At 37.1% G+C, this 22,806-nt stretch overlaps 1 protein-coding gene and 1 pseudogene across 3 annotated transcripts in view; both read left to right on the top strand.

The window, feature by feature from the left end:
- Positions 1 to 22,806, top strand: part of LOC117924228 (protease 2-like) — a 60,325-nt gene that overhangs the window by 29,826 nt on the left and 7,693 nt on the right. Inside the window, exons 6-11 of one of the 3 annotated variants that reach the window (XM_034842816.1) lie at positions 309 to 467; positions 1,032 to 1,397; positions 10,804 to 10,869; positions 11,132 to 11,180; positions 15,889 to 16,012; positions 17,793 to 17,850. In XM_034842816.1, the coding sequence (XP_034698707.1) occupies positions 309 to 467; positions 1,032 to 1,397; positions 10,804 to 10,869; positions 11,132 to 11,180; positions 15,889 to 16,012; positions 17,793 to 17,850 (822 nt within the window). Of the gene's footprint in view, positions 1 to 308; positions 468 to 1,031; positions 1,398 to 10,803; positions 10,870 to 11,131; positions 11,181 to 15,888; positions 16,013 to 16,171; positions 17,133 to 17,792; positions 18,081 to 22,806 lie in introns of those variants that run through there. The other 2 variants (XM_034842814.1, XM_034842817.1) reach the window with 2 other exon arrangements.
- On the top strand, positions 19,483 to 21,006 carry LOC117924229 (annotated as a pseudogene).

The raw sequence follows: 22,806 nt of genomic DNA on the forward strand, positions 1-22,806 counted from the left end.
GTTGGTGGCACACTTTTTGTGGACAATTATCTTTTAGTCATTTCATTTCCTTATGTTTGGCTTAAAGATATCTCATCCTGGAACTAATTTCTATTTCTAAAATGCACTCTCCTCTTTTTTCCCATTTCCATTTGCACAAGTAAATAAAAAATGAAATTGATGCATGTATAATTGGGCCTATTTTTCGATAATTGCAGTCCTTCTCTGATGCTCAGTTCATTTAATGGTGTAACCAATTTTTTTTCATCTATGTATGCTTAACTATGTATGTCTCATTCAGTATTTTTTTTTTCCACTATTTTACTTAGGTATTGGGGAATTTTGATGCATCGAAATATATAACTGAAAGGAAATGGGCCAATGCTCAAGATGGCACTCAAATTCCCATATCAATTGTTTATCGGAAGGATCTAGTGAAACTTGATGGATCTGATCCATTACTGCTTTATGGCTATGGTTCCTATGAGGTAATTTGTGGTTTTAAAGATGATTCACTGCTACTCGTGCAATGAGGAATTTCCATGTTGTGAATTTAAAAAAGAAAATCATGTTGGGGAAAAACTAATGTTCCTTCCTTTAATTTTTCAATGTTTTATTGTAGACTATTATTTTTGTTTAGGAATTATTTAGAAAAATTTGAGAGACTGTCTCTAGATTTATCCATCCATTTTTTATCTTCTCCTTAGGTGCTTCTACAACCTACTTGGCATCCAGTTCCCTCGGTTGTCCCACTTAAATCCTTTGGTGTTATGAGTCTTGTTGCCAAATCATGAATGATCTGAAGCTTTATGCAGATAAGCTGCTGCTGACTTAGTGAATACTATTTAATTGAACAAACTTTTTTTCATAGTTGTATTATCCATCAGTTGGACTTAATCCATTCTTTTAAGTTAATATGCAAATTGTTCTGCAGATAATGTCATGCTGTCCATGTCTGCAAGATAAAGATAAAGCTTCTGTTTGTTTCTTACATGTACTTAAACATAAACATTGAAGTTTTTTAAAGTTTCAGAGTCTTCTGTTATCAACAGATCTGCGTGGATGCCCATTTCCAGGAGTCAAGGCTGTCCTTGTTAGATCGAGGTTTTATATTTGCAATAGCTCACATCCGTGGGGGTGGTGAAATGGGGAGGCAGTGGTATGAGAATGGAAAGTTGTTGAAGAAGAAAAATACATTCACTGATTTTATTGCTTGTGCCGAGTATTTAATAGAGATGAAATACTGTTCAAAGGAAAAACTGTGTATTGAAGGAAGAAGTGCAGGAGGGTTGCTTATTGGTGCTGTTCTTAATATGCGGCCTGATTTATTTAGGGCTGCTATTGCTGGAGTACCTTTTGTAGATGTGCTTACTACAATGCTGGATCCAACTATCCCTCTTACAACTTCAGAGTGGGAGGTAATCTTTATTCCTGTAATTTTTTTAAATTCTTTATTCATATATATATATATATATATATATATATATTGATAAGTAAAGAGAATTTCATATATAAAGAGACGCCAAAAAAGCGACTCAAGGTATACAAACCTATACACCCACCACCAAAAAGGCCAAAGAAAAAGAAAAAAGAGAAAATCATCCCATTGGCCCAAAAAACAACCTTAATAGGATCCCAACCGATCAATAAAATTAACCATAGTTAGAGGGCATTCAACTATAAACAACTTAGCCTCAGACCAAAGAGAATAAACAAGAGAGTATTTCAATCTTTGGATTGACAACACATCATCCTTGAAAGCCAAGCCATTTCTTGCCTTCCAAACCGTCCAAAATATATAAAGAAGAGCAGCTCTCCACACCTTCCTGCGCTTTTTGCCCACAAAGGAACCATGCCAACTAAGGAGAGTCTCTCTAATTGAAGAGGGCAGCACCCAAGACACCCCAAACAAAGCAAAGAGTAACTCCCATAGGACCCTTGTTTTTGAATAGTGAAGAAGAAGATGGTCTATGGTCTCCTCATTCTCAAGACACATAAAACATCTATTTGCCAAGGCCCATCCTCTTTTCTGAATAAGATCTAGGGTTAAGGCTTTACCCCACATAGCCTCTCATGCAAAGAAACTAATTTTGGGTTGTACCCACACATTCCAAATACAACTAGTAATAAACAAATAAGGGCAGTCCGCTTCTAGAGCAAGGTAGAGAGACTTGGCCAAGAACTTGCCACTCTTTGTTTCGGTCCAAACCACCATATCATCCACATCTTCAAGCACTCTCTTCCCATGAAGACGCTCCAAAAATCTTTCCGCCTCCTCCACCTTCCAATCATTTGGGGCTCTTGAAAAACAGGGATTCCAACCCCCTTAACCCCCCTCAACCGAGGAATCCCAAAAATCCGCCATCCAAGCTTCCTTATCAACAGACAAAGCAAAAAGGGAAGGAAAAGACTCACGCAAAGGGGAATCCCCACACCATCTATCCCTCCAAAATCCCACCCTCCTCCCATTGCCAACACTGAATGAAATCCAAGCACCCACCAACTCCTAGTCCATCCTTATTCCTTTCCAAAGCCCCACACCATGCGCCTCTCTCACTTCCCGAGAGCACCAACCCCCTCTATCTTCCCCATACTTCCCTCTAATCACTTGATTCCACAAAGCCTCTCTCTCATTTGCGACTCGCCAATTCCATTTGGAAAGAAGAACTTTATTGAGGATGGAAAGACATTTGACCCCCAAACCCCCTTTCTTTTTACTTAAGCACACCAACTCCCATCTTACTAAATGTGGCTTTCGCTCCAAATTGCCACCACCCCAAAGGAAATCCCTTTGAATTTGCTCTAGTGTCCGACTAATTGAACTTGGTAAGCGCAACAAGGATATAAAATAAATAGGAAGATTTGACAAAGTACTTCGGATTAGAGTTGCTCTCCCTTCCTTGGATAAGTATTGTTTCTTCCACATGGCCAATCTTCTACGGAAATGCTCTTCCACTCCATCCCACACTGATACTGACTTAAACGGAGCACCCAAGGGGAAACCCAAATAAGTGGATGGGAGACTACCCACTCTACAACCAAAATCCAAGGCGAGATCATCAATATTCTCTACCTTCCCTACTGGAATGAGTTCACTCTTCTCCAAGTTTATTTTCAACCCCGGCACGGCCTCGAACCACATAAGCAACCAACTTAGGTAAGTCAAATGGTCTTGAGAAGCTTGACAGAACACTAAAGTATCATCAGCAAACAGTAGGTGGGAAATCTGAACCCCTTCTTCACTCCTACCCTTCACTCTACAGCCCGACATAAAACCTCTGTCCACAACCCTTTTAAGAAAGGAGCTAAAGACCTCCATGGCAATCACAAAAAGATAAGGCGAGAGAGGATCACCCTACCTCAATCCCCTTGAGCTTTGAAAGAAACCCTTAGAAGTGCCATTAACCAACATAGAAAAACTTGCAGTGGATATGTACCACTTAATCCACCCTATCCATTTCTCCCCAAAACCCATTTTCTGTATAACTGTGAGAAGAAAAGACTAGTCCACATTGTCATATGCCTTCTCTATGTCAAGTTTGCACAAAATACCATTCTCATTATTCTTCAGAACCGAATCAATGACTTCATTAGCTATCAGCACTGCATTTAGGATTTGCCTACCCTCCACAAAAGCCCCTTGAGCCTTTCCAACCACCTTTTTTAGCCTATTGGCTAAAACCTTAGCCAACCACTTGTACAGGCTTCCCACTAAGCTTATGGGCCTAAAGTCCCTTAAATCCTCAGCCCCCACTTTTTTTGGGATTAAAACTAGAAAAGTTACATTTAGAATTTTAACAAATTTACTGTGTTCATAGAATTTCTTGAAGAAACTCATCACATCATTCTTCACAAAGTCCCAAGCAAACTGCTAGAAAGCCATTGAAAAGCCATCAGGCCCCAGACCTTTATCCCCACCACATCCCAATAGTGTGCCATACACCTCCTCTTCTGTGAACGACATCTCCAAAGCACAAGCATCCATATTCTCCAGCATTTCACATTGCAGCCCGGATAAAGGAGGGTGCCGGTCCCCCGGATTGGACAACAGAGATCTAAAGGCATTTACTATCCCTTCGCTAATCTCATTCTCTTCCGAATGCCAAACACCATTAATCCTAATTATGTCCACATTGTTTTTTCTTCTGTGAGCATTTGCCATCTTGTGGAAAAAGCCCGTATTTCTGTCACCCTCTTTCAACCACACTTCCCTAGATTTTTGCCTCCAAGTAATCTCTTCTAGTAAAACCCATTTTTTTTATTCTTCCCTCGCTTCTCTTCTAGCTTCCATCTCTTCCAAAGACAGTCTGTTAGTCTTCTCTTTAGCATCCTAAAACTCCATTTGATCCAAAGCCAGATTCTTCCTGTATTCAACCCTGCCAAAGACATCTCTATTCCATTCCTTCAATTTAGACTTCACGACCTTTAGTTTTTCAGCCAAAATAAAACTTGCAGAACCATTAAAGCTGTCCCCCTCCCACCAAGACTTCAACAGATCCTTAAAATCCTCAACTTTTAGCCACATAATCTCAAATCTAAAGGGGGATGGTCCTCTTCTCAAACCCCCTCCTTCTAATAGAATTGGGAAGTGGTCAGACACTGGTCTCGAGAGGACACATTGCCTTGAACCACTAAAACGACAATCCCACTCCTCATTAACCAAGAAGCGATCTAGCCTTGAGAATGACTGGTTATTCACCCCTCCACTCCAAGTAAAAGGACCTTCAAGCAGAGGCAAGTCCTTTAACTCTAAGTCTTCTATTACTTCTGAGAACCTTCTCATGTCTGAATTCAAACTCCCTTCTCTACTACGCTCTTCAGGACTTAAGATGGCATTAAAATCGCCAGCAACACACTACGGCCCATTCCAAAGGCCTTTTATGGCCCTCAACTCATCCCAGAAACACTCCTTGTCTCTCCTCATGGTCAGACCATAAACCCCTATAAAAGTCCACATGAAACCATCCTCACAATTCTTAAAATGGCAGGAAATTGAGTATTCTCCCTTTTCTAAGTCGATCAATTCCAACACCCTAGTATCCTAGAACACCATTATACGACCAGTCGTGTCCCTTGAATCCACAATTCCCCATTCTAAAAATCTCTCCACTCCCAGACTACGAATAAGATCCATTGACATATCCTGGATTTTGGTTTCCTACAAGCAAACCAAGTCCACCCTATTCTTCTTAATCAAAACTTTGATCACCTTCCTCTTATCACAATTGCTAGCCCCTCTCACATTCCAGGAAAGTAAACGGATCTTCATCTAGACCTGCAAGAACTACCCTCTTCCCCTTCTTCTCCTCCTCCAAGATAATTCACAGTCCATTCCAGCTTTCTCAACTCCCTTTCAAACTTTGAAGATTCTAATTTTCTCTTTTTCCTACCATCCAGCTTCCTCTTCTTCCCCTTCTGAATTTTCCTCTCTTTCATTCTTTTTAGCAAAAACAAAATCTCTCATTTGAAGCCCTCCGTCAGCATTCCAAGGCATTGGCTAAACTTAGCCAAACAACTGGACTGCTAGCACGACTCACCTACTTTGTTCCTCTCCTCCATAACCTATTGAAGAACCCTTTCCGAAGCATCCTCCGTTTCCTCCTCGACAGTCCCATTAGCCAATCCCAACAAACCAGAGACCTCCGTCTCCCTTCCATCCACCAAAATTATCCTTAAGTGGCCCAAATCTGCTCCCCCATCTGATTCTGAGCTACAACCCCTACCGCAACCCCCATTAGTGGCGGCAATCACCCCATCCCGCCCAGAAAGAGTAGAAAAAGAAGAGAAATCTTGCTTCCCAAACGAGAAAAGAGACCGAGGATGAGAAACTGTGTACCTGGAAGCCTCCTCCATCAAAGCTTCGTCAATAAGCTCCTTAATATTTCGTGTCGGTGGAGACGATCCCTGCTGGAAGCCGAAAACCACCCCGTCTGGTCTCCCACAGTCCCCCTCTCGAAATCCCCCACAAGCCCTAGCCCCAAATGAGGCTTCAATAGTGGGTCGCCCCACCACATCTGGGCCTTTAGGCGAATCCGCCGTGGGTCGGCCCACTTCCAAAAATTTTTTTAAAGCGTCGCCGAACAGGCCCTCTTCATTAGGTTTCTTCTCCATATCCGTCTCCAAATCCGGGCCCAAGGATCTATTAACTCGGGCTGTAGGCCCATTATTTGAATCCTTCTCCCAAACAGAAAGTAGTCTGCCTCTGAACGTGCCCACCTCTGTCCCTCTTGCTGACATCAAGTCAAAAAAAGCAGCCTCCATATCTTTTATGCAGCAAGTTTCTCCATTTTCAGATGGCACAGCCACCTTTGCAGATTGCCCAGAGGACTGGACCTGCTCTACCTTACAGTCGGCGCGTGAAACACCCCCTTCATCATTCCTAACCTCCTGCTCCTTTCCCAACCCATTTGTAAACACCGGAATCACTTCGGACACCCTTGGAAGCACCTCCCACCACAACTGAATAGCAAAACAAGAAGAGTCGATTGCCACTTGCAGAGAACTTAGCCATTCTATCCCCTCATATTTCACTAATAATCTAGCCCATTAAAGCTCCTTAAAAGCAGTAGTGTTTTTCATCCACTGCAACAAAGCCCCCACAGCAATCCCCAATCTTTCTAAACACTTCTTGACTCCAAAACACAGCAATCCCCAATCTTTCTAAACACTTCTTGACTCCAAAAGTGCAGCGGTAGTCCCACTACTCTCACCCAAACTTCCTTAATTTGTTCACAACTTTGAGAACATCCCACTTTTGGAGTGTCGATACTCCAAGTGAGCGGAGTTTTTCAGCCAGCAAGGCCTAGCCTCCCAAAATACCATTCCCTTCTGGGAACACTAAGCAATGTTTCTTTGCTTCCGAGTCAACCATAGAACACAATAAAAATCTGTCTGTATCATTTGCTCGACATTCCAATTTAAACTTCCTACCTCCATCGTCCCAACTTTTAACAAATCTTTGAGCAAACTCACCCCTACAACAAGCCTCCACTCCCTCCAACAAACAACACAAACTAGTGCTCCCAAACCTGATCCACGAAGTAAAACCTCTGCTTCTTTCCACAAATCCCCTTTAGTTTCTCCCCAAACACATCCACAGAAATTTCAAAAGACTTGGAGTCCATTGTAAACCAGCAATTGCCTCCTCTTTTACCAGCCATTCATACAATTAACCCCTGAATAAGAAGAGTATTACTCTCTTCAAAGCTCATGAATTTTCTTTATTCATGGCTTAAAAGATCTGAGCTCTAAGGCCAAAATCCAATGTTGTTTCTCTCTTTCAATTTCCTTCTGTTTCTCGACAGCTTTTTATTCATATATTAATCTTAGTAAAAGCTTGAATTGGGGTTTGGCTACCTGGGAAGGGAATTGGATAATCTTTGTTAGATGTCTTCCCGGAGATTGATGCCATATAGATTTGATGGTAGTACTAGTGATCAATATTGTCTCCTACAAACATATTTTATTTTTATTTTTGGCTTTACATCATTTTGTTGACGACACTTTAACTAGTTAGTATGAAAGTTCTGTTGGTAAGGGTAGAAAAAGGGATGATCCTATTTGTGCTTGTTTTGGTTTGTTTGATAAAAGCATAATGGAAGGATTTTTGATGATTTGGAGTTTTTTTTTTTTTTTTTTTATGAGTTTCATCTCAAATCTCCATTTTCTCGATTAAGGGATCCTTTGGTGGTAGGGAATTCGTCTTCTTCAAATTTTGTTGGCAGAACAAACAAGCTGGGGCTAAGGCTTGTTTCGAGAATGTTATCTTTTCGTTCCTCTGTTTATGTTCCTTTGTTTTATTTCTGCAGATTAGGGTGGTGCCCACTTTTCTGCAATAATCTATTACTCTCCCATTAGAAAACATTCTTCCACATTTGCTGGCAAAAAAAAACAAAAAAAATTAATACATCAAAAGATTATTATTATTTTTTATAGACAAAAAAGAGATTGTATTAGAAAAGCCTAGCGAAGGCGAAAAGAGTACATACGAAGTATACAAACAAAGCTCAAGAAGCTAGGCTAAAAGAAAGAAAAACCTTTCTCCTATTAAGACAAAAGCCACTCTATAAAACCAATCAAGGACAAAGAATGATCCTCTAAATACACCCTACCCCAATTCACAAAGTGTACAAAAAAAAAAGTTTTAAAGCTTGGTCGGATCGTTCAGTGTCATTGAACACTCTTTCATTTCTTCCTTCCATAAGGTCCACATTAAACAAAGGGGGCTAACCCTCCAAGCCTTTTCCTTTCTCTCACTCACAAAAGCACCATGCCAAGCTATCAAATTCCTTTTGATTGAGGAATGTAGAACCCACTGCACATCAAAAAGGGAGAAAAGCAAGCTCCATAGCATTGTAGCCTTTTAACAAAAAAGGATCAAGTGGTCACTAGTTTTCTCTTCCAATTTACACAAATAACACCTATTTGGCATATTCCAACCCCTTCTTTTAAGCTGATCAATGGTCAAATTTTTGTTCCAAGACGCTTCCCAAGCAAAAAAGCTAACTCTCATGGGAGCCCAAGATCTCCAAATAATGCTCCAAGGAAAAGGTTCACTAGAGGCATGTGTGAGGGAGTGGTAGAGAGATGTAACAGAAAAGGAGCCATTCTTGCTAATCTTCCACCTCAAAACATTCTCCACATCACTATGCAAAACCAAAGGATGGATTTTTCGGAGCAAGCCCTCCACCTCTTCCATTTCCCAATCGTTAAAGTGTCTTGAAATCAAAGGATTCCAACTTCCCGCCTCTCCTCCCTCCTCCCAAGCATCGCACACCCATTGATCCTTGTTAACCACCAATCTAAATAAGTTAGGGAAAACATCTTTCAAAGCTTGGTCCTCACACCACAAATCCTTCCAAAATTTGACCTTCCTCCCATTCCCTACAATAAGGCGGGATCTGGAGCAAATGTTTTCCCAATTTTTTCTAATGGCTTTCCATACTCCCACACCATAAGCTCCCCTCACTTCTCTCGAACACCAACCTCCATCTTCCACCCCATATTTGTCTATGATGACTTGTTTCCACAAAGAATTCCTCTCTATAGCAAATTTCCGCTCCATTTCCCAAGCAAAACTTTATTTAGGGCCACAAGACTGTGAATACCTAAGCCTCCTTGTCTCATATCAGCACAAACCGCACTCCAATTCACCAAGTGCGGCTTTTTCTCTAAAGCGTCACCGCCCCACAGAAAGTCTCTTTGGATCCTTTCAAGTCTTGCACACACCTTCTGCGGAATGACAAAGAGAGACATTAAGTAAATTGGGAGGCTTGAAAGAGTGTTTTTTTATCAAGGTAAGCCTCTCCCCTTTGGAAAGATATTGTTTCTTCCACAAGGACAATCGCTTTCTGAATCTCTCTTCTACTACGTCTCACACCCTTGATGATTTGAAAGGAGCTTCCTAGGGAAGACCCAAATAAGAAGAAGGGAGTTTCCCAATTCTACACCCCAAAATTGAGGCGATATTCTCCAAAGAATCAACCCTTCCTACAGGGATAGCCTCACTTTTATCCATGTTCACTTTTAACTTGGAAATCGCCTCGAACCATAAGAACACCCAACTCAAGTAACGCAGCTGCACACTATTGGCCTTGCAGAATAAAAGGGTATCGTCAGCAAACAGAAGATGGAGCAGATCCCTTCCTACTCCATTACTATTTCTCATCTTGAACCCCTCAATGTAACCCCCACTTTTGGCTCTGAAGAGCAGCTGTCTGAGAATTTCCATGACTAATAAGAAGAGATAAGGGGATAACGGATCATTATCTAATCTAGTCAGTGTTGTTTTCCTTTTTCACCTAGGAAATGTTTTTGGCTTGAATCACGGATCATCCTGCACAGTTGATGAAGCATATATATTGAAATATCTCTAATTTGCTTTAGTCTACAGTCCATATTCCTCATTTAATTACCTGACATGGAAACACTTAAATGGAAAGGCTACATTTGAGTTGGCTCAGAATTCCTTTTGCTGCTGTTCTTCCCAAAGTTGTGCTTTTCATTTGGAAACTTGAATAAGGAATGAATTGGACAAAGCAATAGAAAGTTTATAAGTGTGAAAAACTATTTTGATTTGAGAATAACCACACTCTAAAAGGATTGTATAAACAGCTTACCATCAGATGGACATAAGCTCTGGACAGTTTCATGTATGCCATATTTTTATGGGATATCTGACATACAAAATATTTTGATAAATCTGAATGTAAGTGGCCCATGGACAATTCTACAAATTCAGTGTATATGTCTTCATGTAGTCGTGAATTCAATCTGAAAAAGTGCAACTACACATGTATCTCTGGTTTTGTTAAATTGTGTTTTACCTGAATTGTATTTATTGTTTAGCTGATATCCTATCCTTTGGCAGGCCTGTCTCCCAGCAGTTTATGTCATGTGTGAAAAATAGTTTGGTAGATTTTTAATGCAGGCGAATTACTTGATCTCTCAGGCTAAATTGACTTAATCATAAATTATGATTATGAAATTGGATGGAAGAAAAAATGCTAGTTGTTTGATATCATTATTCAGTTTTAATGTCACCCAAATTAGGATTAGCCAAATTTTAGTTTCTGATTTTATGTGCTTCAAGGTACAGGAATGATCTCATTGGGATTTTTGATATCTTCTACCAGACTGGATGTTTAAGTTTTTCATTGTTCAAACGTCAATCCCACACAACTGAATTTGGCCCCTTTATCTAAACCAACCTTTTAAGGCTGCATATAAACCTGTGTGATATCTTATTCCAAGTTAAGTGTAGCTGTGTATGATGACGACTGCAATTAAAGATGAGTTCTTGGTGATTTCTTTCGGTTGGTGCAGGAATGGGGTGACCCTCGGAAGGAGGAGTTTTACTTCTACATGAAGTCATATTCCCCTGTGGATAATGTAAGCAGCAATTAACTCAATAATTTCTTCATATTGTTGACCAGTATCCTACAAATCAATGACCTACAGGAGCTAAAATTTGGCATGAATCAAACATAGCTACAAGAAAAGTGATATAAGTCTAGAACTACCCCAATCTGTTGCTAGAGCCTTTAGCTGCGTTTTGGGGTACTTTCACTGATGGTATATGAGAATTGACTAATGTAGTTTATTCACAAATCTGTTGTCCTTATCATCTGACCTTTAATCTTCCTTTACACAGATCAAGGCACAGAATTATCCAAACATTCTTGTTACAGCTGGTTTGAATGGTAAGTACAAAAGTTTCTCACTTTTGAGTTGGTGATTCCAGTTTCTACCTTATCAGCATAGGTGGTTCTTAGTATAGGAAAGGTCCATAAAATGTTGTTGACATTATTGTTATTGGTGAATACATAGCCTCCTAAGTTGTGTAGTATGATATTTCTGAAGGAGAATTGTGTTTGTGTATGAACGTAATTTAAGAGAAGAATGAAAAATTCTTATTATTTTCATTAAGAAAAATAGGAATATAGATGCCTATTTATATACAACTATGTGTTGAATTCTAGCTACAAAATAGGAACTAACAAAATCTAGAACTAACTTTCTATAAACTAGGACCAAACTTTTTAAAATACAAATAAATAAAACTGAACTATTGTAACTATTTTGTACTAAAGCAGAATAAAACTAATTCATTAACTTCTGAAATCTTCAATACTCCCCCTCAAGCTAGTTCAAGATATTTATTATTTCCAACTTGTTTACCTATCAAAAAAAAAAAAAAAAACTATTATTTCCAACTTGTTAATTAAGCAATTAAGCATCCCTTTATGAAGTCTCTTGGTTAGAACATCTGCTAACTGTTCTTCAGTAGGTACATAAGGCATGCAAATCAGTCTGGCTTCCAGCTTCTCCTTGATGAAGTGATGGTCCAATTCAACATGGTTAGTTCTATCATGTTGAACTAGATTATGAGCAATGTTAATGGTTGTGTTGTTATCACAATAGAGCTTCATTGGCTTCCTACTAGGAATTCTTAGGTCTTCAAACAGTTTCTTCAACCAAAGAAGTTCAAAAATACCATGAGTAGCTGCTCTCCATTCAGCTTCAACACTGCTTCTTGCAACAACAGGCTTCTTCTTGCTCCTCTAAGTCACTAGGTTTCCTCCTACTAAAGAATAATAACCTGAATTAGATCTCCTATCTGTTATGCTCCCAGCCCAATCAGCATTGTCGTAGGCTTCAATCTAAAGGCTATTGTTGCTTCTAAACATTAAGCCTTTTCTTGGACTCCCTTTTAGGTACTTAAGAACTCGATAGACTGCCTTAAGGTGTTCTTCATTTGGAGAGTGCATGAGTTGGCTCACAACAGTCATTAAATAAGCTATATCTGGTTAAGTATGAAAGAGATATATCAATTTCCCACAAGCTTCTGATGGTGGTCTTTGTCAACACACCTACTCTCTTTTAGTAACCCTAATTTGTAAGTAAGATCAATTAGAGTCTCGGTTGGTTGACACCCTAGCAATCCAATTTCTTTGAGCAAATCTAGTGTATACTTCCTTTATGGCATAAAATACCTTCCTTTGATCTACCAAACTCCATTCCTAAGTACTTTAAGGTTCCCAGATCCTTGATCTCAAACTCTTTAGCCAAAAATTTCTTCAATCTCTCCAATTTAGCTAGATTATCTCTAGTAAAGATGATATCATCCACGTACACTATTAGTATAGCAAGCTTGTCATTGCTAGAATGATTGTAGAAAAGAGTATGATCTGCTTGGTTTTGTGAGTTCCTATGGCTTCTGACTTAGAAAACCTGTCAAACCAAGCTCTTGGTGACTGCTTCAATCCATAGAGTGATTTTTTTAGCCTACACAACTTTTCACTTCCAAATCTTCTTTCAAAACTTGGAGGCAAGGCCATATAAACTTTTTCCTCTAATTCACCGTTTAGAAAAACATTATTGAGATCTAACTACTATAAAGACCAGTTCAAGTTGGTTATAAGGGACAAGAGAACTCTTTTTCTATTCGGTTTTGCAAATGGTGCAAATGTCTCTTAGTAGTCAATTCCATAAGTTTGTGTGAAGCCTTTCGCAGCCAGCCTTGCTTTGTACCTTTCAATGGATCTATCTGCATTGTATTTCATAGTAAATACCCATTTACCTTCTTTTTTTATAAATAAATTTTTTGTCCCTACTAGGACTTGAACCTAGAACCTCCCACAAAGCCTCTCCAACCTTTTACCACTTGAGCCAGGCCTCAAGGGCATGGAGTATGGGACGAGAAAAGTTGTAATTCACTAGTCATACGATCTGAATCACCCAAATCGATAATCCAAGGTGTATAAAAAAAACAAAACTTAGAGGTCTAAGAACAATACCTTTATAGGCTAAAGTACATGAGGGATTTTGAGAGGATTGATTCATCAACTTGTACAAGTGTTCAAGTTTCTCTTTGTTAAAGAGTGATGATTCAATAGTATTTGAGTTTCTATCAGTGCTTGCATTCCTCATGTTCTTTCTGCAGGTTTTTTCACTTTCTAATTTGATGCTTTACCATGCAGCTTCCAACAGTTTTCCTTAGTATGCCTCAGTTTGTTCCATAAATCACACTATCATTCTTTTTCATCAAACTTCTTCCTTTGGCCAATAATTGCTATTCCTACTTTAGTTGACAGACCTTCCATAGTAGAAACACTAAGAGCAAAATTTTTAGAAACCATAATAGGTTTAGTTATCTTGGCCATCATCATAGTTCTTTTACTTTCTTCCTTTGAGCATCTGGGAAAACTTCTCTTATAGAAGGAAGAGGTTTTTTACCAAGTACACGCCCATATACCTCATCCAATTCCTTATTCAAACCTGCAAGAAATTTAAATATTCTTTTCTTTCTTGAGCATCTTCTTAAACCGAGCGCTATCAACAGAAAAACTCCATTTAAGATCATAAAACATTGTAGTTCATGCCATACACTTTTTATGATGCTATAATACCTGGTTACACTTTGATCTCTTTGCTTGGTCCCTCGAATCTGTCTTAATTTCATGTACTTGTGGTGAGTTGCCTAAGTCCGAGTAGGTTTCATTTACTGCATCCCACAATTCTTTCGCAGTTAACAAAAAGAGAAAGGGTTGTCCAAACTCAAATTCCATAGAATTCACCAGCCATGTCATAATCATGGAGTTTTCTTAATCCCACAACAGAAAACCCAGATCATCTTCTGATGGAGTTGTATAAGAGCCTATCATATAACCTATCTTCCCTTTTCCTCTAAAGAGGTTCATGGATTGAGACCACTGTAGGAAATTTTGTCCATTCAGCCAATATTAGGTGATCTGTAGGGAATGATTGTCTCTAGAACTTCATGCTGGAACTCGTTTATCAGACTTCATGTTGTCTTCAAAAACTTTATCTTTGCCTATGCCCGACATCTCCTCCTAACAACTAAATCGAACCAAATAAACAAAATAAATGGAGGAACAATCTTCTATAATCTAGTGAAGAAACCAGATTACAAACAAGTCACTGGTCCTAGGAAAGTACCAACTCTGACACCATGAACACGGTTTAAGAGAAGAATGAAAAATTATTATTATTTTTATTGAGAAAAGTAGGAATACAGATATTTATATACAACTATATGCTGAATTTTAGCTACAAAATAGGAACTAACAAACTCTACGATTAACTTTCTACGAACAAGGAACAAACTTTAAAAATCAAATAACGAAAACTGAATTATTCTAACCATTTCCACACTAAAGTAGAATAAAACCAATTCCTAAACTGCTGAAATCTTCTAACAGTGTACAACACAGTGTTGGGCACTACCCATTTGTGTTCAAAATTTTAAGATAATTTTTTTTTTTCAAACACACAACACTTAGTTCATGACATGGCCATCTAGCTTTAGTACAGAAAGAGTCTAGTTTTAAAGAAAAACTACAGTAAGAGAGTAGTAACACTAGCAGTTTGTATGATGTAATTAAAGGTACTTCTTGCATGTTAGGCAAGTAAAGGATTGAAAAAGATGTACTCCAATTTGCTAGTATAAGGGAAATGAAAAGCAGATTTAAATTGAAGGTGTTCAAATGAAAGGAAGACCAAAATAACTTAGTGGAGTTATATATATATATATATATGTCAACTTCAGAAGTTATACTGTTCTATGGCCCCATTGATATTTCTACCCTTTTCTTCCATTGTAGATTGTGTAATTTCTAAAGAGACTACTAAAGACTGGCTTTGCCTTGGGGTTTTGATACTATCTAGTGTAACCAAATATCCTTTAAGGACTTTATAAATGAACAGTGTATGTGATGAGGAATTTTTGATCTTTTATCCAAGGGAAACCAATATGGGGTTAAATCACTAACTGGAAGAGCATAGGACTTGACAACCATGAATTATGTAATTTCTTTTCCCCGTGGTTACAAATGAATGAAACCTTGTACTCTTTCTCCCTCTATCTTGCAAAGATGAACCATTTTTCTTCTTGTCCTATGTGTTTCATTGCCCTCCATTCTAGTTATGATGTCTGTCTTTTACACTTCCACACACATTTTTATTTCATTATATCAAGTAGCTATTTGTCTAATGAATACAACTATAACATAATTCTGATAGGAAAAAATAATAATACAACAATTCTGATTAAAAAAAAAATACAATTATAAAATAATCTATATGCTAGTGTTTGATACACGTTCCACAATTTATGTATTATGCTGTGATCAAACAATGGTGTACAACTAAATATTGAAATTCATAAAAAAAAATCGGATATTCAAAATGATGGGTCACCTATGCCAATTGACAAAAGCCAAGGCATCTTTGCTCGCTGAAGCATTTTGAAGCACCGCCTGATGTAACTCACTAGTTGCTGATCTCATCAATGGGCTTGCTTACATAATAGGCAAGGAGGATAGCATGTTATGTTCTCAGATCTGGTTACTCTTAGTTTTTAAACTGTACACTGGTATATTGTGGCAGATCCACGTGTTTTGTACTCAGAACCTGCTAAGTTGGTGGCAAAGCTGAGGGATACAAAAACAGATGATAATATACTTCTATTTAAATGTGAAATGGCTGCTGGGCATTCCTCAAAGTCAGGGAGGTAAGTTCATTTTCCTTTTGGTTATACTTCAATCTAAAGCTATTAACTTTTGGTTTTGTAGAAGTTGATTTCTGAAGGCAGGTTTGGAGTGTTTAATAAGAGTGTGTTAATAGAGTAGAAGGAAACATCTCACAAGGCTTCAAAATTCTGGTCATCTAGGCAGGACTAACATGATGGCTTTTACAATAAAAGGATGGAGTTGTATGAAGAGGACAAAAATATTCTCTAAGAGGATTAACTAGCAACTACTATTATTTTTATGAGAGATGACAATGATACTATTATAAGTAAAAAAGAAGTAAGCATGATGAATGATTTTTCCCCCTTTTTACTTTTCATTAACATATACACTTGTTATGGTGGTGGAATGGTATTCCCTAATTCCTGGTATATGATATCCTCATTTGGACCATGTTCTCCTGGTTTCAAATCTTAAACATATAAAATAGTTAAAGAAACAAGTGGATAAACAAAACGTCTATGATTTTGTCATGATTCTGTCTCATACAACCCAGTTTAAGCTAGCCAGTTCTTGACCGATTACTGTAGGGAAATTCTTCAAGTTATGATTTCAAATATCAGGTCGTTTTTTTAAGATGCTGATTAGTAATGGAATAATGGATCCCTTTACAAGCCTGCAGCAGGTCAGTGCAGTCCGCTTAATTATTCCTTGGTGGAGAAAAATAATGTGCGCTATACTCTTTATTGTCTGGATGAGCCAAAACTTAGACTAGTCATTGTTATCAAATCCATGTAATTTTTTGCCAAGGATCGATAAGTTTGGCTCAATGGTTTGATGGTCTGGATTGGCTGCAAGCCTGCAAGACTACCAATTACACATCTAATACATGGTCCTTGGATCTGCATATTGTAATAAGCTTATCTAATCTCTTACATTTTTTTTTGTTTTCTGTTTCCTGCCTGATGGGTATGAATTCAAGTGGGCTATTCTCCATTATTTCAGGCAACTGTATGTTCTCTTTCACTATGTTGACCCGTTGACCCTTGTGACTACCTAATTCTCTTTGAAGCTCTTGATTTCATTTGTTGTGCCCTCATTGACACTGTTAATGTTCTTTATCGTAAATTAGTATACTTAAATGACATGCTTAGTTTCTTCTGTTGGAGTTGCATTTAGATTAGAATGAACCTTTTTTAAACAATATCCACCTCAACATGCTCTCTGCCAGTCACATTTTCCCTTGCAATTCTGCTGGATGAGGCAAAATTTGTCCTAATTAAGTTTTAACAAAGTTTCTGAAGATTGAATTTTGGCTACTCCTTGGTGACCAATGGGATTTGAATCATGTTTCCGATTCCTGGAGACTTTTATTAGTGGAAGAGAGTTCTTTTTCTTTCTCATATACTTGATTTCTGTTCGCTTCTCCCAAACATGAGAAGAGGAAAATAATTAAAAAGGATAGAGAGGGCTCGTAGCCTTAATGCAATCTTTTTAGTTCTCATCCCTAAGAAAGGAGGGGCAGGTGACGTGAAGGACTTTAGATCAATCAGCCTGTTGGGAAGTCTCTATAAACTTTTATTCTTATATTATGATAATGATGAAAGATATTAAAGACAACAACAATTATTGTATATTCTATTTAACTGGTAGTTGAGGGCATTGAGATTTAAGAACTGATGGATATTAAAGGTTGCCAATGGTTTAAATATATTACAGATAGGCATAGAATGATTTTCTTTTAAGGTCAGAACTACAATTATTTCTTGCATATTTTCCTTTTCAAATTAACTAATATACATCTGTTTTTGTCGGATGCAGATTTGAGAAGCTCCAAGAATATGCCTTCACTTATACTTTTATCATCAAGTCTTTAGACATGGTCCCTCCCCTTGGGTCCGAGCAAAACTGATTCAGTCTTTAGACATGTCTTGATACGTGTTTATTTGTTCAGGAAATTGTAAGATGGAAATAAATTGTGACAGAGAGATGGACAAAGAACAGCTCATGCCCGGTTTTCATCACTGGATACCGTAGTTTGTTGAAGTTGAAACCAGTGGCAGGAGTCCTTATCACTTTGGAAGATTTACCGATTTGCCTTTTGAATCCTGCCTTGTATGTTAGGATTTGGCTAGTCTTATAAAAGTCAAATATAAAAAAAAATAAAAACTAAATTTAAAATAAATAAATTATTTTTGTAACATGTTTCAAACTTTTTTTTTTTTAACAAAGAAATGACTCATAATCAATTATAATATTTCACATAGGGTAGTCTTGTACATCTTTGTACACTTAGTACATTTTCCTTGTGCAGTTAGTGTAATACAATTTTATAGTGACACAATAAATGAATAAATAAAATTTATTATTTTTTATTTTCATATAAAAAAAATAGTAATAAACAAGGTTTTCAATTTTCATTTTAAAAAATAGTTTTCATTTTTTAATAAAAAGTATTTTAAAAAAAGAGACAATATAGAAAATAAAAATTATTTTTAAAAATAAAAAATAAAAAATAGAAAAATATTTTAAAACCAAACTCAAATATAATTTATATAATTTTTAACTACGTTTTTATCTAAAATAAATAAATATAACTTTCAACCTTTTTATATAAGAAAAATTCAATCTATACTATATATTGATATAATCCACTTCTAAAGTTAGGTCATATAAAAGCATTTTAATTGAGTACTTAAAATAAAAACTTTTCATTCATCCTCTTTCTTTCTTTTTTCTTTTCTTATTTTAATAAATTTTTAATTAAGTCAAATCATTAAAAAAAAACATTAATAAATAAATTTGTAATATTTCATATATCTTATTACTAAAAGTCATGTACAAAAAGTGATTAAAATAAGGAAGAAAGAAAATTAGAAAAAATTAAACTTTTTATTTTATAATAGTAAAAAAAACTTTAAAACACTTTTTAATATTAAAAAAATTAAATTAATGAATATATTTATTTTAAATAGTATTTTAATCATTCAATTATTTACTTCTAAAATGTAAAAAATAAAAATAAATATAAAATATAATTTTTATTTATTTAAATTAATATTTTTTTAGAAAGTGTTTTTTAAAATAGTCTTTAAATTATTAATATAATTTTTGTTTATTTATAATTTAAAAATAAAAAATAATATTGATTTTTTAATTATTTATAAAAGAGTTTAAAAAAATAATAAAAAATCTTAAAATAATTAAATAAAAATAATAATAAAATATGAGAGGTAATAAAATAAAGATAAAAATAAGTGAAATGGATATTTTTATCTCGAATCCTTGTAAATATTCGAGAGGAGTATTTATTAATTATCAAAGTCAAATGGTGTAAAGCCCTGTTCTCCCGAAAATAAGCTCAATTTAATAGCTGGTGTAAAGCCTTGACGTGGTAGCAGTAGCACATGCTCTGTAAGTAAAAAGTACAGACAAGGACCGACCTCCTTCCCAACAACAGACAAATTGGGACTAGTTGCGTCTCTCCTATAACGACCATCACCTTCTGCTCTTCTCTTTTTCTTTCTTTCTCTCTTCTCCTTCTCCTCCATCGTTCCCTTCTCTCCCTCACTCCCAAACGGACACTATGCCTTCCTCTCTATCTTCATCTCCCTCTCCGGACCTTCATCTCCAAACCCTCTTGGCCTCCGCTCGTCCCTTCCTTCGGGGCGAGCTTGAAGCCGTCCACCCAAAGCTGCCTTCTATCATCTCTGTTCTCCGATCAGTGGGAGCAGGCGAGTGCTGGCACAAGCATGGAAGTTTCCTTGAACATCTAGTCGACATGTACAAGATTCTCAAGCTCTGGAAGGCCCAAGAATCGGTATGTCTCTGCGGCCTCTTCCACTCTGCATACTCCAATTCCTATGTCAACCTCGCCATCTTCGACCCCTCCACTGGCCGCGACACCGTCCGGGCCCACGTGGGCGATGCGGCCGAGAAGCTCATACATTTGTTTTGTGTCGTCCCGCGGCAGCCCCTCATCCACGATGATCTCATCTTCCGGTGCAGTGACGATGAGCTGGTGGAGCACCTCAAGGCTTCGGAGGTTTCGGTGAGGAATGCCAAGGAGGGCGGTGTGTTTAATGGAGATGAGGCTTGGAGGAAGAAGGTGAATTCCCTTGTTCCTCCTGGTGGGGTTACGGTGAAGCACATCAAGACTGGTGAAGATGTGTTGGTGTCGAGAAGGGTTGTGGCCATTTTCGTGATGATGACAATGGCTGATTCCAGTGACAAGCATTACGGGTTTCAGGACGCCTTGTTTGACAATTCTAACGGCCGCCTTGAGTTTTCTGGCAACAACTATGGAGCTTTGTGGCCTGGGGATGGCAAGCCTGGGCTGTGGTTGAATTCAATATCAAGAATGGGTGCGGTTTACTCATTGCTAGTGAGGGAGGAGGAGATTTTCATCGAAGAAAGGAAAAGAGTTGGTGGGGATCAAGTGGTGGAAGGCCGAGATGAGGAGTTAGAGCTTGTGATACCACCGGTTTTGGAGAACTGCACGAGGGTTTTGGGCGCAGAGGAGCAAATAGAAGCAAGAGATCTGTATTGGGAAGCTGTTTGTGAAGGGTCAAAGAGAGGGTTGGATTGGGCTGAGGAGTTGTTGGGGAGGTGTGTCGAGAAGAACCCATTTGTGGGGGAGCCACATGTGGTGTTGGCTCAGATTTACTTGACAAATGGGAGGTTTGAGGAGGCCGAGGGAGAGGCTGAGAAGGGGCTGAAGCTCATGCTGGAGTGGGGGAGTCCATGGGACAAGAGGATGACTTGGGAAGGATGGATTGCTTGGAACAGGGTTTTGCTGATGAAGGCTAAGGAGAGGTCATGGCCAAACACTTCTTGGGCATCATCAACTTAGGGCTTGTCAAGTAAATCATTGATGCATACAACACATTTAGAAGACCATCTTCCTCTTCTATCTGATTTATGAATCTACCGGGAATAAATGCTTTTAATTTTATTAAACTATGAATTGTATGGTTGTGTTTGAGTGCAGATCATTTTCTATGAATAAATTAATGGTTGTGTCAAGAATTAGGCATGTCTTCTACTAAATTATTGGAAGTGATGCACTATTTGCCCTTTTTCTAGTTTGCTTGCTTTGTGAATGGTGGGTGGGGTATCATACTAATAGATATAATTATTACACAAATGCAATAGAAAAAACTAAATGTTAAACTGATGCAATAATCAAATATAAAAAATCGAAACATCGAACTCACATAATTAAATATTGAAAACTCACCTCAAGTAATCAAAATCAAAATCAAAATCAAGCCATATACTCATTCAAACCCGAAAAGCAAGCAATCAAAACAAGAAATTAAACCTAAGTGAATTGAGCCTAGTGAAGTGTCTAAGTGATCTCATTCTAGAAAATGTAACCAAGTGCCCTAAATGGAAAGTGTATAGCTAAGTGACCTAAGTGAAAAATGTTTGAGTAAACTAAGCCTGAAATCTAAGCTAAGTACACCTAAGTGAGTTAAGTGGAAACACAACTAAGTGAAACTTAATGTAAGCGAAAAATGTCTGAAAACTAAGCCTAAAATTTAACCTAAGGTGCACCTAAGTGAGTTGAGTGGAAACACAACTAAGTGAAACTTAATGTAAGCTAGAAAAAATAGGTCACAATGAGGGTCCAAATGAACCCCTGAGGTTTATGGTACATTAAATAGAAGGGTATGCCCCAGTCATTTCCTCCAATGCCTTGGAATATGATTGGGTTGAAGTTTTGCCTTTCTGGTCTTCCTCCATAAGTTCCACCACATTTTACTATTTTAGACACTATCATTGCTTAATCTTTTTGGTTTTTGAAAGAGACCAACAGCTCAATACAGCTGTTGCAGCAGTCAACTTCACTCTTCAAACCAAATACATTTTCCCTGAATCGAATCCCCCACCAAAAAAAAAAATTATTATTTTATTTCTCTTAATCGGCAAATTATGCATTATGAAAATGATACAGTATTACCCAAGTAGCATTATTCATAGCAGACATCCTAATAACCTTTTTCATATCATTCCTAATTGGATATCTTTCTAGTACCCGAATTATTTTTGTATGGTTGACCATATTTTTCATATTGGACATATGTTATGCTTTCGATCAAATTTGTCAATTCATGCATGCTCTAAAGTTTTAATGGTATTTGGAAATCAATTTGGTATATAATATTTGATGTTTGAAAGAGTTTTTGAAAAATATACATAAAACAAAAAAAAATAAAGAAAAGGGTACATTAAAACATGTTTGGAATTAAAAAATAGAAGGAAATTTATTTCAATTTCAATACATTATCATGTTTTCTTATCAAAATCAAAATCCACGTACCAAACCTACCCTACCTTACCTGATTTCACTTTCCCTTTAATTATGTACCTTGCTTGAAGCTTTTATAAAACTAATTTATTAGCCTCTTTTTGTGACAACTCTATGAAACTAATTTATTCAATGGACCATCTCACCATCTCTACTATTTTAGGCACAAATGTTGAAATTATCACAATTAATAAATAAATGAGTTATAATTTTTATAATATTGATAGGGTAATATAATATTCTTATTCTTAAGAATTAAAAATATCATTTATACCACCAATTCATCAACCTTTTTATTGAAATTATTATAATAATAATTTTTTAAAATAAGAGTGCATTTAATAATATTTTTATTCAAAGTGTTTTCAGTAAAAGCATTTTCTCTAAAAGTGTTTTTAGGATAATCATCTCTATGATGTTTCTTCAAAAAAACATTACATGTGATTTTTCAGATTTTTAAAAGTATTTTCTAAATTTTTTTTTAGGTTAAAAACGTTTCTTTAGGTAGTTGACAAATTTTAG

Source organism: Vitis riparia, chromosome 10, assembly GCF_004353265.1.
Source record: "Vitis riparia cultivar Riparia Gloire de Montpellier isolate 1030 chromosome 10, EGFV_Vit.rip_1.0, whole genome shotgun sequence".
Taxonomy (NCBI): domain Eukaryota; kingdom Viridiplantae; phylum Streptophyta; class Magnoliopsida; order Vitales; family Vitaceae; genus Vitis; species Vitis riparia.